Source organism: Thalassophryne amazonica, chromosome 16 (assembly GCF_902500255.1).
Source record: "Thalassophryne amazonica chromosome 16, fThaAma1.1, whole genome shotgun sequence".
Taxonomy (NCBI): domain Eukaryota; kingdom Metazoa; phylum Chordata; class Actinopteri; order Batrachoidiformes; family Batrachoididae; genus Thalassophryne; species Thalassophryne amazonica.
Window position 1 is genome coordinate 88,683,233 of NC_047118.1, and position 16,162 is coordinate 88,699,394.

General features: G+C 43.4%; 1 protein-coding gene across 1 annotated transcript in view; it reads left to right on the forward strand.

The window, feature by feature from the left end:
• cog1 (component of oligomeric golgi complex 1) overlaps nucleotides 1-16,162 on the forward strand; it is a 128,113-nt gene that overhangs the window by 20,447 nt on the left and 91,504 nt on the right. The window contains 2 exon segments of the mRNA XM_034189822.1: nucleotides 99-258; nucleotides 407-614. Coding sequence (XP_034045713.1) covers nucleotides 99-258; nucleotides 407-614 — 368 coding nt within the window.

A 16,162-nucleotide genomic window follows, 5' to 3' on the forward strand; every position in this document is an offset into this window, starting at 1 on the left:
CATGTTGACTGTGGTCTGAGGGTGTCCTGGGGACTGTGGTCTGAGGGTGTAACTGGGACTTGATGGATGAAATCTGATTAACAAAACAACTGTGTCCTCAGCAAAAGGCAGGAAGGTTTTACAGGAAGAGTCAAGTACAGGTGGCTGGTTCAAGCATTTGCCCTCAGTGGTCACTGAGTTCCAGCCCGTCCTCCGCACCCTGGCTCAGCCAATCCAGAGCGAGCAGCTCCGTGGCACGCTGCAGCAGTGGCTCACAACGTAAGCTGCAGCCCATCCTAATCAATGATCAGAGTTTGTGTGACTGCACAGCTGATGTTTAATGGCATTTTGGATTGTGTCTCCAAGAGGACGCTGGCTTTGATTTTGTTTGCATTTGATGTTCATGTCTTTGCTTCTGTGCTACCAGCTGTGAGGATGTGTGTCGAGGTGTGGGTGGACTTCTGGTCTACGTGAAGACTCTGAAAGCCTTGGCAGCCATCAGAGACGCTGTGTGGGACCTCTTGTCTGCTGAATCCATCAGGCAGCACTGGACCACAGTCTGTCACTGCTTGCTGGAGCGCCCCCTGGATGTCTGGGATGACTTCCTTCAGCAGCTCTTCCTTCAGCGCCTGCAGGTTGGTGCTGGGAATGGACGACATCACAATGTTTCTTGGTATTTTTGGCGATAACCATATAAAAATAGTAACATTCTTCAGACTCCGTCATGGCCAGAGCCCACTGGTCTTTCTTAAAGAATGCGTATGAGACAAAGACGAATGGTTTCGTTGTTTAAAATCCTCAGTGGGAGCAGCCAAAAAAGGAAAACATTTACGTTTAAAGGAGTAAAGGTCCACAGTGCCACAGCACAACCATGGACCAGCAGCAGGACCACAGAGAGGAAAATATACAGCCAGAAACAAAACATCACTCGCTCACTCATCTTCAACCGCTTACTCCAATTAAGCCACACGGGGGGCTGGAGCCTATCCCAGTAGTCATAGGGTGTGAGGCGGGGTTCACCCTGGACAGGAAGTCAGTCTGTCACAGGGCCGTATATAGACAGACAAACACATCCGCACGCACACCGACGGACAGTTCAAAGTTTCCAATCCATCTAACCTGCATGTCTTTGGATGTGGGAGGAAACTGGAGCACCTGGAGGGAACCCACACAAACACTGGGGGGGGGGGCGCAAACTCCACACAGAAAGGCCACAGGTGGGAATCTAACCCATGACCTTTTGCTGTGAGGCAACAGTGCTAACCAGTGCTATTCCAACTAGGATGACTACCAATTCATCAACACTTATAGATAACATATTAACAAATGCTACTGTAGGGAACTTAACGGTTGGGTTGCTCATAGTGACGTCAGGGATCATTTACCGGTTTTCATAGCTTCAGTTCATTTGCTGATTTTAAAAAAGGAACAAAAAGAAACAGTAAATATCAAAAGGAAAATAACTGATGCTTCTATTGAAAACCTCAGAAGGGACTTATTGCATCATGATTGGTGTGATATTTATAGTGAGGATATTGATAAATCATATGAATTGTTTGTTTCCATTATTTCTAACCTGTATAAAAAACATTGCCCGTTTGTGCGTATAACTGGAAATAGGAAAAAAAAAAAAATCGATAAACCTTGGGTTACAAAGGATTCCAGAATGCGTGTAAAAAGTTTTTTTTTTTATTTTGCAAACAGCTTATAAAATTTAGAACAAAAGAATGACATAAAAACAAACGTGCATTATGCGATTGTGTAAGAAGCAGTTTTATTGCAGTTTATTGGGAAAAAAATAAAACCAACACTAAAGGCACCTGGAAGCTTTTAATGAAATTATTAAAAAGAAAAAAGTTGTTAACAATTATCCATCTTACTTTCATAACTGATTCTGACAAAACTGGAAAAGAAAATAAAGTTATTGCTGGATCATTTCAATGATTTAATTTGTCACTGTGGGTAAAAACTTATCAAATTCAATTGTATCCTCAAACATTGTGCTCTTTGGACACAGCAATACAATGAATACAACTCTGGATTCAATGTGTATTCATGAAACTGATGAAATTGAAATTAACATAGTTCGCAAGTTAAAAGTGGAAAAAATCAATAGACAGTGACAACCTTGATATGTTCTTGATTTAAAAAAAAAAAAAATTATTGATTGTATTATTAAACCCTTGACTTACATTTCTAATTTTTCATTGATGACCGAGAAATTTCCTTCTAAAATGAAAAATAGCTAAGGTGATACCATTGTTCAAATCTGGTGATAAGCATGTTTTTTCAAACTACAGGCACAATCTCATTGTTACCACAATTTGCAAAAATTATGGAAAAGATATTGTAAGAGGTTGAACGATTCTTAACTAAACAACACATTCTTAGTGAAGATCAGTATGTGGAAAAAATCGCACTACTTCATTGGCTTTGGTCGATTTTGTTGAGCAGTTACGAATGCAACAGAGAAGAAGAAATACACTAGGAGTTTTTTTATTGCAGAAAGTATTTTGATACCACAGATCACACCTACTGTTGAATAAATTACAAAGTATGGTATTAGAGGACAGGCCTTTGATTGTTTTTTTTTTTTTCCATTATGTTTTTATTGAATTTTCAGAACTTCATTCATTCTGCAAGTACATTCCAATTCATTTTTTTTCCCAAACATAACATCTCGAACAACCCCCCCCCCCCCCCCCCCCCCCCCCCCCCCCCCCATTCACACACATACATACAGATAAAGAAAATTAAAATTAACAGACAATCAGAATAAAAATAAACAAGAGCAAAATAAAACAAAAACGAGTAAACAAAAATAAAATAAAAAGTAAAACCAATAAAAATACACTAAATAATGTAATAACATAATATACTATATATTAAAGTTAAGTTTAAAACAAGGGATTACAGTGTGTTACAATTTAGTCCATATGTTCTGCTACAGTCTTGGCCAAATATACAGTGGGGGAAAACAAGTATTTGACCCCGTGTCAGTTTTGCAGGTTTTCCCACCTACAAAGAATGGAGAGGTCTGTAATCTTTATCGTACGTACACTTCAACTGTGAGAGACAGAATCTAAAAAAAAAAGTCCAGAAAATCACATTGTATGATTTTTAAATAATTGCATTTTATTGCATAAAATAAGTATTTGACCCCCTACCAACCAGCAAGAATTCTGTCTCTCACAGACCTGTTAATTTTTCTTTAAGAAGCCCTCTTATTCTGCACTCTTTACTTGTATTAACTGCACCTGTTTGAACTTGTTACCTTTATAAAAGACACCTGTTCACACACTCAATCATACTCCAACCTGTCCACCATAGCCAAGACCAGAGCTGTCTAAGGACACCAGGGACAAAACTGTAGACCTGCACAAGGCTGGGATGGACTACAGGACAACAGCCAAGCAGCTTGGTAGAAAACAACAACTGTTATGATTACTGATTAGAAAGTGGAAGAAACACAAGATGACTGTCAATCTCCCTCAGTCTGGGATTCCATGCAAGATCTCACTTTGTGGGGTAAGGATGATTCTGAGAAAGCTCAGAACTACACAGGAGGACCTGGTCAATGACCTGAAAAGAGCTGGGACCACAGTCACAAAGATTACATTAGTAACACATGATGCGGTCATGGTTTAAAATCCTGCAGGGCAGCAAGGTCCCCCTGCTCAAGCCAGCACATGCCCAGGCCCGTTTGAAGTTCACCAGTGACCATCTGGATGATCCAGAGGAGGCATGGGAGAAGGTCATGTGGTCAGATGAGACCAGAATAGAGCTTTTTGAAATCAACTCCACTCGCCGTGTTTGGAGGATGAGAACAACCCCAAGAAAACCATCCCAACTGTGAAGCATGGGGGTGGAAACATCATACTCTGGGGGTGCTCTTCTGCAAAGGGGACAGGACGACTGCACCGTATTGAAGGGAGGATGGATGGGTCATGTATTGCGAGATGTTGGCCAACAACCTCCTTCCCTCAATAAGAGCATTGAAGATGGGTCATGGCTGGGTCTTCCAGCATGACAATGACCCCAAACACACAGCCAGGGCAACTAAGGAGGGGCTCCGTAAGAAGCATTTCAAGGTCCTGGAGTGGCCTGGCCAGTCTCCAGACCTGAACTCAATACAAAATCTTTGGAGGGAGCTGAAACTCCAAACCTGAAAGATTTGGAGAAGATCTGTATGGAAGAGTGGACCAAAATCCCTGCTGCAGTGTGTGAAAACTTGGTCAAGAACTACAGAAACGTCTGACCTCTGTAATGGCAGACAAATGTTTCTGTACTAATTGTTAAGCTCTGTTTTTCTAGGGGGTCAAATACTTATTTTATGCAATAAAATGCAAATTAATTATTTAAAAATCATACAATGTGATTTTCTGGATTTTTTTATTTTTTATTTTTTAGATTCTGTCTCTCACAGTTGAAGTGTACCTACGATAAAACTACAGACCTCTCCATTCTTTGTAGGTGGGAAAACCTGCAAAACTGACAGGGGGTCAAATACTTATTTTCGCCACTGTATATTAGTCCTCCAGAGATGACATGTCATTGACCAAGGACAGAAAAGGACACCAAGTCTTATTAAAATTTTCAGAACTGCCTCTAATACTGAACTTAATTTTCTTTAAATGAATGACAGACAGTAGATCTTTCAACCAAGATTTAGAAGATGGGGGTTTTTGGTCCTTCCAGTGAAGTAAGATTCATCTGCGAGCCACAAAAGAGGAAAAAGCAATAACATTCCTTTCCCTGGTAGAGAAACAGGAAAAGTCCTCGGGTACACCTAAAAACAGAGATTAAAGAGCTGGGAACCACGGGTCTATTGAGAGGTTTGACAAGGTATCATGAAAAGAGGACCAGAGTGGACCAAGTCTTACACAGGAAAAGAACATGTGCACATGATTGGCAGGTTAGAGGGAGCATCTGTCACACACACAACCCCTGGCAAAAATTATGGAATCACCGACCTCAGAGGATGTTCATTCAGTTGTTTAATTTTGTAGAAAAAAAAAGCAGATTACAGACATGACACAAAACTAAAGTCATTTCAAATGGCAACTTTCTGGCTTTAAGAAACACTATAAGAAATCAAGAAAAAAGATTGTGGCAGTCAGTAAGGGTTACTTTTTTAGACCAAGCAGAGGAAAAAAATATGGAATCACTCAATTCTGAGGAAAAAATTATGGAATCACCCTGTAAATTTCATCCCCCAAATTAACACCTGCATCAAATCAGATCTGCTCATTGACATTGACCCTATGTGTCTTTTTGCAAGGAATGTTTTTGCAGTTTTTGCTCTATGGCAAGATGCATTATCATCTTGAAAAATGATTTCATCATCCCCAAACATCCTTTCAATTGTCCAAAATATCAACATAAACTTGTGCATTTATTGATGATGTAATGACAGCCATCTCCCCAGTGCCTTTACCTGACATGCAGCCCCATATCATCAATGACTGTGGAAATTTACATGTTCTCTTCAGGCAGTCATCTTTATAATCTCATTGGAAAGGCACCAAACAAAAGTTCCAGCATCATCACCTTGCCCGATGCAGATTCGAGATTCATCACTATGACTTTCATCCAGTCAATTGCTTTTCCTTAGCCCATTGTAACCTTGTTTTTTCTGTTTAGGTGTTAATGATGCCTTTCGTTTAGCTTTTCTGTATGTAAATCCCATTTCCTTTAGGCGGTTTCTTACAGTTCGGTCACAGACGTTGACTCCAGTGTTCCTCCCATTCGTTCCTCATTTGTTTTGTTGTACATTTTTCGATTTTGAGACATATTGCTTTAAGTTTTCTGTCTTGACGCTTTGATGTCTTCCTTGGTCTACCAGTATGTTTGCCTTTAACAACCTTCCCATGTTGTTGTATTTGGTCCAGAGTTTAGACACAGCTGACTGTGAACAACCAACATCTTTTGCAACATTGCGTGATGATTTACCCTCTTTAAGAGTTTGATAATCCTCTCCTTTGTTTCAATTGACATCTCTCGTGTTGGAGCCATGATTCATGTCAGTCCACTTGGTGCAACAGCTCTCCAAGGTGTGTTCACATCCTTTTTAGATGAGGACTAACGAGCAGATCTGATATAATGCAGGTGTTAGTTTTGGGATGAAAATTTACAGGGTGATTCCATAATTTTTTCCTCAGAATTGAGTGATTCCGTATTTTTTTCCTCTGCTTGGTCTAAAAAAGTAACCGTTACTGACTGCCACAATCTTTTTTTCTTGATTTCTTATAGTGTTTCTTAAAGCCAGAAAGTTGCCATTTGAAATGACTTTAGTTTGTGTCATGTCTGTGATCTGCTTTTTTTTCTACAAAATTAAACAACTGAATGAACATCCTCCGAGGCCGGTGATTCCATAATTTTTGCCAATGGTTGTAATCACTGGAATTGAATAGTTTACGTCTAGCTTTGGTCAAATGTGTGCTGTGCAAAATCTTAAACTGTATCAGTGTCAGACTAACACAAGGAGAGGTGGTATTGACTCTTTCCAGGGCCTTCTGCCACCAGTCATCTGAAAAAGTAACATTGAGTTCTGATTCCCAGGTGTTTCTAACTGTTAAAAGAGATGGAGATGCGGTCAGCTTAACTACAGCTACAGTAATTCCGCAGAATGCAGGATAAGATAGGATTGTATCTATTAGGGATTCAGGTGGTTCATGGGGAAAGTAGGGGAAATTATGGTGAGCAAAATTGTGGGTCTAAAAATATCTAAACAAATGAGATTGTGGAAAGTCAAGTTTAGTTCTAAGAGTATCAAAAGAAATAAAGTTTATAATCAACAAAGTTTTTTTAAAGAAACTAAGCCCTTATCCTTCCACAATGGGGGAAAAAAACTGGGTCAGCAGTCGAGTGGTGTAATAAATGGTTGTCACAATGGGCATTCGTGTGGAAGCAGAAGAAAATTTTAAACTGGTGTTGAAATTGTTTCCAATCTTTACTGTAGATAAAACAATTCGGTTTGAGGTATAATTTGTAGGATATGAGTTTAGAGGGGCACAGACCAAGTTTGCTAGAGAGACAGAGCTACATGAACGAGCCTCCATTTGTGTCTGTTTTAGGGGTTATACCACAAGTAAATTTTTGGGATATTAGCTGCCCAATAATATGTCAAGAAATTTGGTAGTGCGAGGCATTCCAATGTTGGAGATCTGATTTCACTTCTTTGACTGTTTTCATGATGTTATTTTTGCAAAGTGAGGTGAGATCATGCAAAATACTGATACCTAGATAGCGAAAAGTGGAAGGAGCTAGTCAATAGGGTAATGTTTGACCTGGGATCTGTTTGGCAGCATCATTCACAGGAAAACATTGCTCTTATTAAAGTTTAGTTTATAACCTGAAAAAGAGCCAAACATTACAGTATTTCGAGGATATGATTTATACTAATGGTAGGGTTTGATATGCAAAGAAAAAGGTCAGTGACACCCTATGCTTGATTCCATTTCGACAGATACCCGTGATAAGTGAAGAGCTTTTAATGGCCATGGACAGGGGTTCAATTGCAAATCCAAATAACAATGGCGACAAGGGGCAGCCCTGTCGGCAGCCACGGGTTAGGGGAAGTATTCTGACCAGGTAGAGTTGGTGATCACTCTAGCAGTGGGTGCATTGGATAACAGTTGAATCCACAATATAAATGTTGGACCAAAACCAATCTTTTTAAAAACTGAGAATAATATCCCCACTCCACCTGGTTGAAAACCTTTTCTGCATCCATTGAAACTACCATTTCAGCCTCATGTGTACGAGGCTCTGAAAGTATAATATTGAGTAGCCTGACGAATATTCGAGGATAGTTGCCTGCCTCTTATAAAAACCAGTTGATCGCTAGAGATTATATTTGGCAGGCAGGGGTCCAGACGGCCGGCCAGAACCTTGGCTAGCAACTTCACATCAGCATTGAGCAGGCTGATGGGTCCTCCAGTTAGTACATTTTTTATTGGGTTTGGGAATAAGTGATATTGAGGCCTGGGTTAAAGTTGGGGGGGAGGATCCCACGTTTAAGTGAATCATTAAACATATCCACATTAGGGGGCAAGTTGATCAGAAAATGTCTTTAAAAAAATCTGCCGGAAAGCCATCAGTGCCTTGCCATTCTGCATTAATCTAAGATGAGTTGTTATTTCAGCTAAATTAAATTTAATTGTATTCTGATTTTTTTGTAAGTCAGGTTATCCAGAAATGCATTCATTTCGGTTTGATCTGATGGGGCTTCAGACTTATAAAGGTTGGTGTAATATTGGGTAAAAGCCCTGTTATCCCTACCTGATCTGTAATTTTGGTACATGAGTCTTTACGAATTTCTGTAATAAATCGAGATGAGTCTTGTTTGATTGTCAGTGCCAAGAGCCGACTGGCCGACTGGGTACGTGCTCGCCTTGTGCACCTAAAAGTAGCTCTGCTTGTTGGTGGTAATGATATCAAATTCAGTTTGGACTTTTAATTCCTTGTTTGAAGCGAGGAATTAGGAGACGGGTGGTTATCAAATAGCTAAATCGCTTCTAGTAATTCTTGCTGTCTTTGCCTTCCTGTTTGTTTAACCTGGCACAAGAGGAAATAATCTCACCGCGTATTACTGCTTTAAGAGTTTCCCATAAAAGGGAGGGAGAATGGATTCAGATTTATTAGTTTGAATAAAGCGAGAAATCTTCTCAAACAAATTCCCAAAAAGGATAACAATCCTGCATTAAGATGCTGAATTAGTTTGATATTCCACTTTTGGGAATAAGCTGTGCATCTAGCAGAAGATGGGGCATGATCTGGAAATAACTATTGTAGATATTCGCATGATTTTACTGCAGGTAATATATTTATCTAAAAAATAATAGTCAATCCGAGAATGAGTCCGATGGACGTGCAAATAAAATGAAAACTCTTTTGTTGTTGGGTGAGTTTGACGCCAAGCGTTCACACAACCCATTTGATCCATAAGTGTAATCAGGGCTTTTGCCATCTTTGATGAAGTTGTATTTTTCAAATTTGATTTATCAAGGATGGGGTCAATTACTGAATTGAGATCTCCCCCAAAGATTAAGTGGTGTGTATTCAGGAAAGAGATTAGTGAGAACAAGGCTGTAATAAACTAGGGCAGTCCCAGTTGGGAGCATATTAAAACTTGAATGAAACACCTGAACTGAACTGAAGAAGACGTCCTTCCGGGATATGTTATCTCAGAGGACTCCAGAGGCACTTGGAAGGTACAACTGAGGATGTAATCCGGTGCTGGAAGGAACACTTTGAGGAACTCCTGCATCAGACCGGAGCACCCTCTATAGTAGGGGCAGAGCTGGAAGCTGATGGAGGATTTTCATCAGTTTCCCTGGTGGAAGTCACTGAAAGTAGTCAAACAACTCTGCAGTGGCAAGGCCCCTGGGGTTGATGAGAACCATCCAGAAATGCTGAAGGCTCTGGGTGTGGAGGAATTGTCTTGGATGAGACGTCTCTTCAACATTGCGTTGAGGTTTGGGACAGTGCCTAAGGAGTGTCAAACTGGGGTGGTGGTCCCCATATTTAAAAAGGGGGTCCAGAGAGTATGGTAGGTATGATTTTATTTCTCAGGGACAGTGCACAATAATACATTGACCTAAAAAAACAGGAAAGTTGCATTGTGCCAGGTTATAGCAAAAATACTAATTTCCACCTGTAGTCCCTGGACAGGTTGAATGTCTAACTATAAATAACAGCATTTGTAATGAAAAGAAAAACCATTTAGCACAAAGACTATTGATACTGTAAACATATAATACGGCAATACGGCCTTGCCCCAAGAGTGTGTGCCAACTACAGGGGCATCACATTACTCAGCCTCCCTGGTAAAGTCCACTCCAGGGTGCTGGAAAGGAGGGTTCGGCCGATAGTCGAACGTTGGGTTGAGGAGGAACAATGTGGGTTCCGTCCTGGTCGTGGAACAACCGACCAGCTCTTTACTCTCACAAGGATCTTGGAAGGTGTCTCGGAGTATGCCCACCCAGTCTACATGTGTTTTGTGACTTGGAGAAGGTGTATCATCAGTACCCCGGTGATACTGTGGGAGGTGCTGCAGGAGTATGGAATCAGTGGGGTGCCTTCTCAGGGCCATCCAATCTCTGTACTCCGCAAAGCGGAGAGCTGTGTTTGGGTGCTTGGCAGTAAGTAAGACTCATTCAGGTGGAGGTTGGCCTCCACCAGGGCTGTGCCTTGTCACCATCCTGTTTGTGATATTCATGGACAGGATATCGAGGCATAGGTCCGGGGGGGAGGAGGGTTTCCAGTTTGGTGGGTTCAGGGGTCTCATCACTGCTTTTTGCAGATGATGTGGTCCTGTTCGCTTAATCGGCCGGTAACCTCCAACACTCACTGGGATCAATTCGCAGCCGAGTGTGAAGCAGCTGGATGAGGATCAGCACCTCTAAATCTGAGGCCATGGTTCTCAGCAGGAAACCAATGGGTTGGCTACTCTGGTAGGGAATACGGCCTTGCCCCAAGTGAAGGAGTTCAAGTACCTCGGGGTCTTGTTCACGAGTGAGGGGACAATGGAGTTGAGATTGGCCGATAATCTGCGTAGCAGGGGTGGTATGGCAGTCGCAATACCGTACTGTTGTGATGAAAAGGGAGCTGACCCAAAAGGCGAAGCTCTCGATCTACTGGTCAGTCTTCGTTCCTACTCTAACCTATGGTCATGAGTGTTGGATCATGACTGAAAGAACTAGAGCACGGGTACAAGCGGCCGAAATGGGCTTCCTCAGGAGGGTGGCTGGTGTCTCCCTTAGAGATGGGGTGAGAAGTTTGGTTATCCGTGGGGAGCTCGGACTAGAGTTTGCTGATCCTTCGCATTGAAAGGCGCCAGGGAGGGTGATTCGGGGCATCTGTCAGATGCCTCCTGGGCATCTCCCAAAAGAGGTGTTCCAGGCACGTCCTTCTGGCAGGAGACCCCTGGGAAGACCCAGGACTAGGTGTAGCGATTATATCTCCACACTGGCCTAGGAACGCCTCAGGATCTCCCAGTCGAGGGTGGTCAATGTGGCACGGGAAAGGGAATGTCTGAGTCCTCTGCTGGAGTGTTGCCCCCGTGACCCAACTCAGAAAAGCAGTTGAAGATGAGATGAGATGAAACACCTGTCCACCCAAGGTTTCTGTAGTCTAGAGTGGTCACATACATGCATGTGGGTCTCCTGACGAAAACATTTCTGATTTCAGCTGCTTAATGTATGAAAAAGATCTCCTCTTTTAATAGGTCCACCAGTCCCCTCACATTCCAGTTTGTAAACCTAATGGAACCCAGCCAGTCCATCGGGTCAAAAGATTATTTACAGTTAGATTATATAGTTTTTGACAATATGGCATAGATAATGGTCCAAATGGCATGCTACCAGTAAGCAAAGATATAACAGTATGGATACTGCAAGCAGAGTAAATTAGTTGTAAATTAGTTTAGAAATATAGAAAAGAAAAAACATAAAAAGGCAACAAAAAAAGGACAAAGACAAAAAAAACTCAGCAGATATGAACTAGAACTGCTGGCATAACGCCATCAAAAAATAGAGTTGCAGACGCTAAACTTGTCTTAAACTCTTCGAAAAGAAAAAAAAAAAAAAACAAGATGAGCTAACAGGAAAAACTACCAAACCTCCGGTTACCCACTGTTTAGTTTGTTTCCCTTAATTACCGTTAATTGTTACACACTGTATAGACAAAATCAGCCATGCTCCTTGTAACAAAGAGACTGAAATAAATGTTCCTATAGATACCAAAAGTGTTTCTAAAGATCATACATGTTTTCAGTGAACCAGTCACTGTTACCTGAGTCCATATTTTCCACTTACCTCTGTTGTCCCATAGAATCGTTCTGCCTCCTCATCCGAGTCAAAAATGCACGTCTGTCTCATTCATGTGATCCGCAAGCGGGCTGGGATAAATTATACCAAGCGTATTCCATCTTTAGAGCCCTTGGTCCTTCACTTTGTTGAAGCTGGCCCGTTTCTTGCCGATTGTGTGTCTGAAATCTTCAAAATCCCGATGGGCTGTCCCAAGTACAAGACATTGTGGTTTTTCTTTGCCCACTGAAATGCCTTTTCTTTGTGGTATATTTGTGAGAGCGGGCAATAAAGGGCTGGGATCCTTGACGAGGTTTTGGGGCCAGACTGCGATGCACACATTCTAGCTCCTGGTCCAAGTCTTACAGCGCATCCCCGGTCACTTTCTTTTGAAGTGTGGCCATGAAGCTGGGAGTCGGTCCCCTCCGCTCCCTACAGAACACCGATCACCCGGTTCTTTCTTTTAGAGTCTGAGATCAGGTCCTCCATGGCCAGCTGAAGTTCTCGTTCTCCTGCTTGGCAATATCCAATTGTGATTTCAGTACGGTCACGTCCTCCTCCAAAGCGGCGATTCCATCTGAGTGAGCAGTGAGGGCCGTCTCCATAGCGGCGATGGTGGTGGTATGTGAAGTTATGGTCTCGGTGATCATTTGAAGTGAGGCTTGGATTTGAGCCAATGCGGCATTTTTGGAAGCATTGAACTCACCCGTTACACACTTTTATGCAGCTCCCCAACTCGGCAATTAATGTATATAATGTTAGCAGTGCCGCGCTAGCTGCTTTATCATTAGCCATCTTGTTAGTCTCTTTATCAGGTGGGCTAAAGTGCCGAGTTAGCTGAGGTTGATTTTTACCACAGCTGCTGTCAGATTTACTCATTCTGACTTCTGTTGCGGTGTAATGGAGCTTCTTGCGATTTAATAAGCAAATTTGTAACCAAACTCGTGTGTAATTTAAAGAAAAAGTCTTAAGTATCAGGGAACAACTTTCATGCGTCTGATCACTCCGACGCCATAACTGAAACTTCCGGCCCTTGATTGGTTAACTAGTTACTTACAAGACAGGTACCAGTGTGTTCATTTTGGGTAGGATAAACTCAGAATTTGAGGATTTCATGTGGGGTGCCCCAAGGATCAGTCCTTGGGCCGTTACTGTTTTTATTGCACATTAATGATATTGGTTTGGTTTCTAAGTTTGTGAGATGTATTTTGTTTGCTGATGGCATGACTGTGCTTGGTAGTGGGGACAATTTGGGACAGCTCCTAGACATGATGGAGAGGGAACTACAAAAATTTAAACATTGGTTTGATTTCAATAAGTTATCCCTTCATGGAATGAAGATTGACCAGTAAATCGAGAGCTTCACCTTTGGCTCAGCTCAGTTTTCGTCACAACAGTACGGTACAGCAAATGCAATAATGCCCCTGCTACTCTGATTCTCTGGCCAATGTCACGCTCCACTGTCCCCTCACTCTCACTTGTGAACAAGACCCTGAGGTACTTGAACTCCTTTACTTGGGGCAAGACCGCATTCTCTACCCGGAGTAGGCAATCCATCGGTTTCCTGCTGAGAACGATGACCTCAGATTTAGAGGTGCTGATCCTCATCCCAGCTTCACACTCGGCTGTGAACTGATCCAGTGAGTGTTGGAGGTCACAGGATGATGAAGCCATCAGGATCACATCATCTGCAAAAAGCAGTGATGAGAGCCTGAGACCACCAAACTAGAAACCTTCCTCCCCAGACTACGCCTCGATATCCTGTCCATGAATATCACAAATAGGATTGGTGACAAGGCGCAGCCCTGGTGGAGGCCAACTCCCACTCGAAATGAGTCCGACTTACTGCCGAGCACCCAAACATGGCTCTCGCTTTGTGAGTCCAGAGATTGGATGACTCTGAGAAGGGACCTCTCACTCCATACTCCCGCAGCACCTCCCACAGTATCTCCCGGGGTGCCCGATCATACGCCTTCTCCAAGTCCACAAAACACATATAGACTGGATCGGCATACTCCCAGGCACCCTCCAGGGTCCGTATGAGAGTGAAAAGCTGGTCGGTTGTTCCATGACCAGGGCAAACCCTGTATGGTTTCTCTTCAGTCAGAGGTTCGACTATCGGCCGAACCCTCCTTTCCAGCACCCTGGAGTAGACTTTACCAGGGAGGCCGAGTAGTGTGATGTCCTGTAATTGGCACACACACTCTTGTCCCCTTTTTAAAATATGGGGACCACCACCCCAGTTTGCCACTCCTTAGCCACTGTCCCAGACCTCAACGCATTGTTGAAGAGACGTCTCATCCAAGACAGTCCCTCCACACCCAGAGCCTTCAGCATTTCTGGACGGATGTCATTAACCCTCGGGGTCTTGCCACTGTGGAGTTGTTTGACTACCTCAGTGACTTCCACCAGTGAAATTGTTAATAATCCTCCATCAGCTTCCAGCTCTGCCCCTACTATGGATGGCACGCCAGTCTGATGCAGGAGTTCCTCAAAGTGTTCCTTCCAGAAGCAGATTACATCCTCAGTTGAGGTAAAAAGAGTCCCATCCTTACTTATAGACAGCTTGGATGGTTCCCTGTTTTCCTCTCCTGAGGTCCCTCATGGTCCGCCAAAAGCACCTTCGTGCCGACCGAAAAGTCCTTTTCCATGGTTGCTCAGAACTCCTCCCACACCCGCTGCTTTATCTCCCCTACAGCAGAGGCTGCCACCCTTCAGGCCTGCCTGTATATTGCAACTGCCTCAAAGAGTCCTCAAAGATAACATATCTCAGAAGGACTCCTCCTTCAGTCTGACAGCTTCCCTGACCACCAGTGTCCACCACGGTGTTCGAGGGTTGCCGCCTCTTGAGGCACCTAAGACCTTCAGGCCCCAGCTCCCTGCTGCAGCTTGAGCAGTGGAAGCTTTGAACATTACCCATTCTGGTTCAATGACCCCAACCCCCACAGGGATGCCAGAAAAGCACCGCCGGCGGTGTGAGTTGAAGATCTGTCGGACACTGGGCTCCTCCAGACATTCTCCAGACATTCCCACCCGCACTATCCATTTGGGCTTACCAGGTCTGTCCAAAGTCCTCCCCCATCTGATCCAACCACCATCAGATGGTGATCAGTTGACAGCTCTGCTCCTCTCTTCACCCAAGTGCCCAAAACATGCTTCTTCAGATCAGATGATACGATCACAAAATCAATCATCGATCTTCGGCCTCGGGTGCTCTGGTACCATGTACACTTATGTGCATCCATATGTTTGAAAATGGTATTCATTATGGACAGTCCATGACTAGCACAGAAGTCCAGGGAGGCCGTTCCTCCCAATCACACCTCTCCAAGTGTCTCTGTCATTGCCCACTTACGCATTGAAGTCCCCAAGCAGAAGAATGGAGTCCCCCACTGGATCCCAATACAGGACTCCATTCATGGACTCCAGGAAGGCCGAATATTCCAAATTGCTGTTTGGTGCGTATGCACAAACAACTGTCAAGAGTTTCCCCCCAGCCACCCGAAGGCACAGGGAGGTGACCCTCTCATCTACTGGGGTAAACTCCAATGTAACGGCGCTCTGCCGGGGTCTCATGAGTATCCACACAACTGCCTGGTGCCTCACACCCCAGGCAACTGCAGAAAAGAACAAGGTCCAACCCCTATCAAGGAGAGTGGTTCCAGAGCCAAGGCTGTGGTTGAAGGCGAGTCCCACCAGATCTAACTGGTATTGCTTCACCTCCCACACAAGGTCCACCTCCTTCCCCCACAGAGAGGTGATGTGCCACACCCCCATAGCTAGCTCCTCGGGCCCGGGTCCGGATCCGCCGAAGCCCTCGACTTTCACTGCCACCCATGGGACAGCGCACCCAACACCAGCAGTTCTCCCTGTTTGTGGTGAGCCCACAGGGTGCTCCTTATTTCAGACACAGTTATTGTTCCATCCACAGTAGTTAAGCAGACAAGTGAAATAATTATTGTGTTCTGCCGGTGGAATACACACCCACAACTGTGTGTGCAGAGTGCACACAAACTGTGCACACCATTCTGAGTTCCATCGGGAAAACACATTGCAGTTATTCAGTTTGCTAAAAGTGGACACAACAATAATTAAACCTCTGAAGTAGAAGGTTTTTATATGTTTGTTTGTTGTTGACTTTGTATGTCTGTCTTCCACTGGTTACGCATGGAGACATTTATTCAGAGAGAAACAAGCATTAAGTAAAGTTAAATGTCTTGAATTTATTCTGCGTATGGGGCAGCGGTCTCTCTGCTGCTGGAACTGCAGTCTGCCAGGCACCATACAGTGGGGCAAAAAGTATTTAGTCAGCCCCTGATTGTGCAAGTTCCCGTACTTAGTAGATGAGAGAGGTCTGTAATTTTCAACATAGG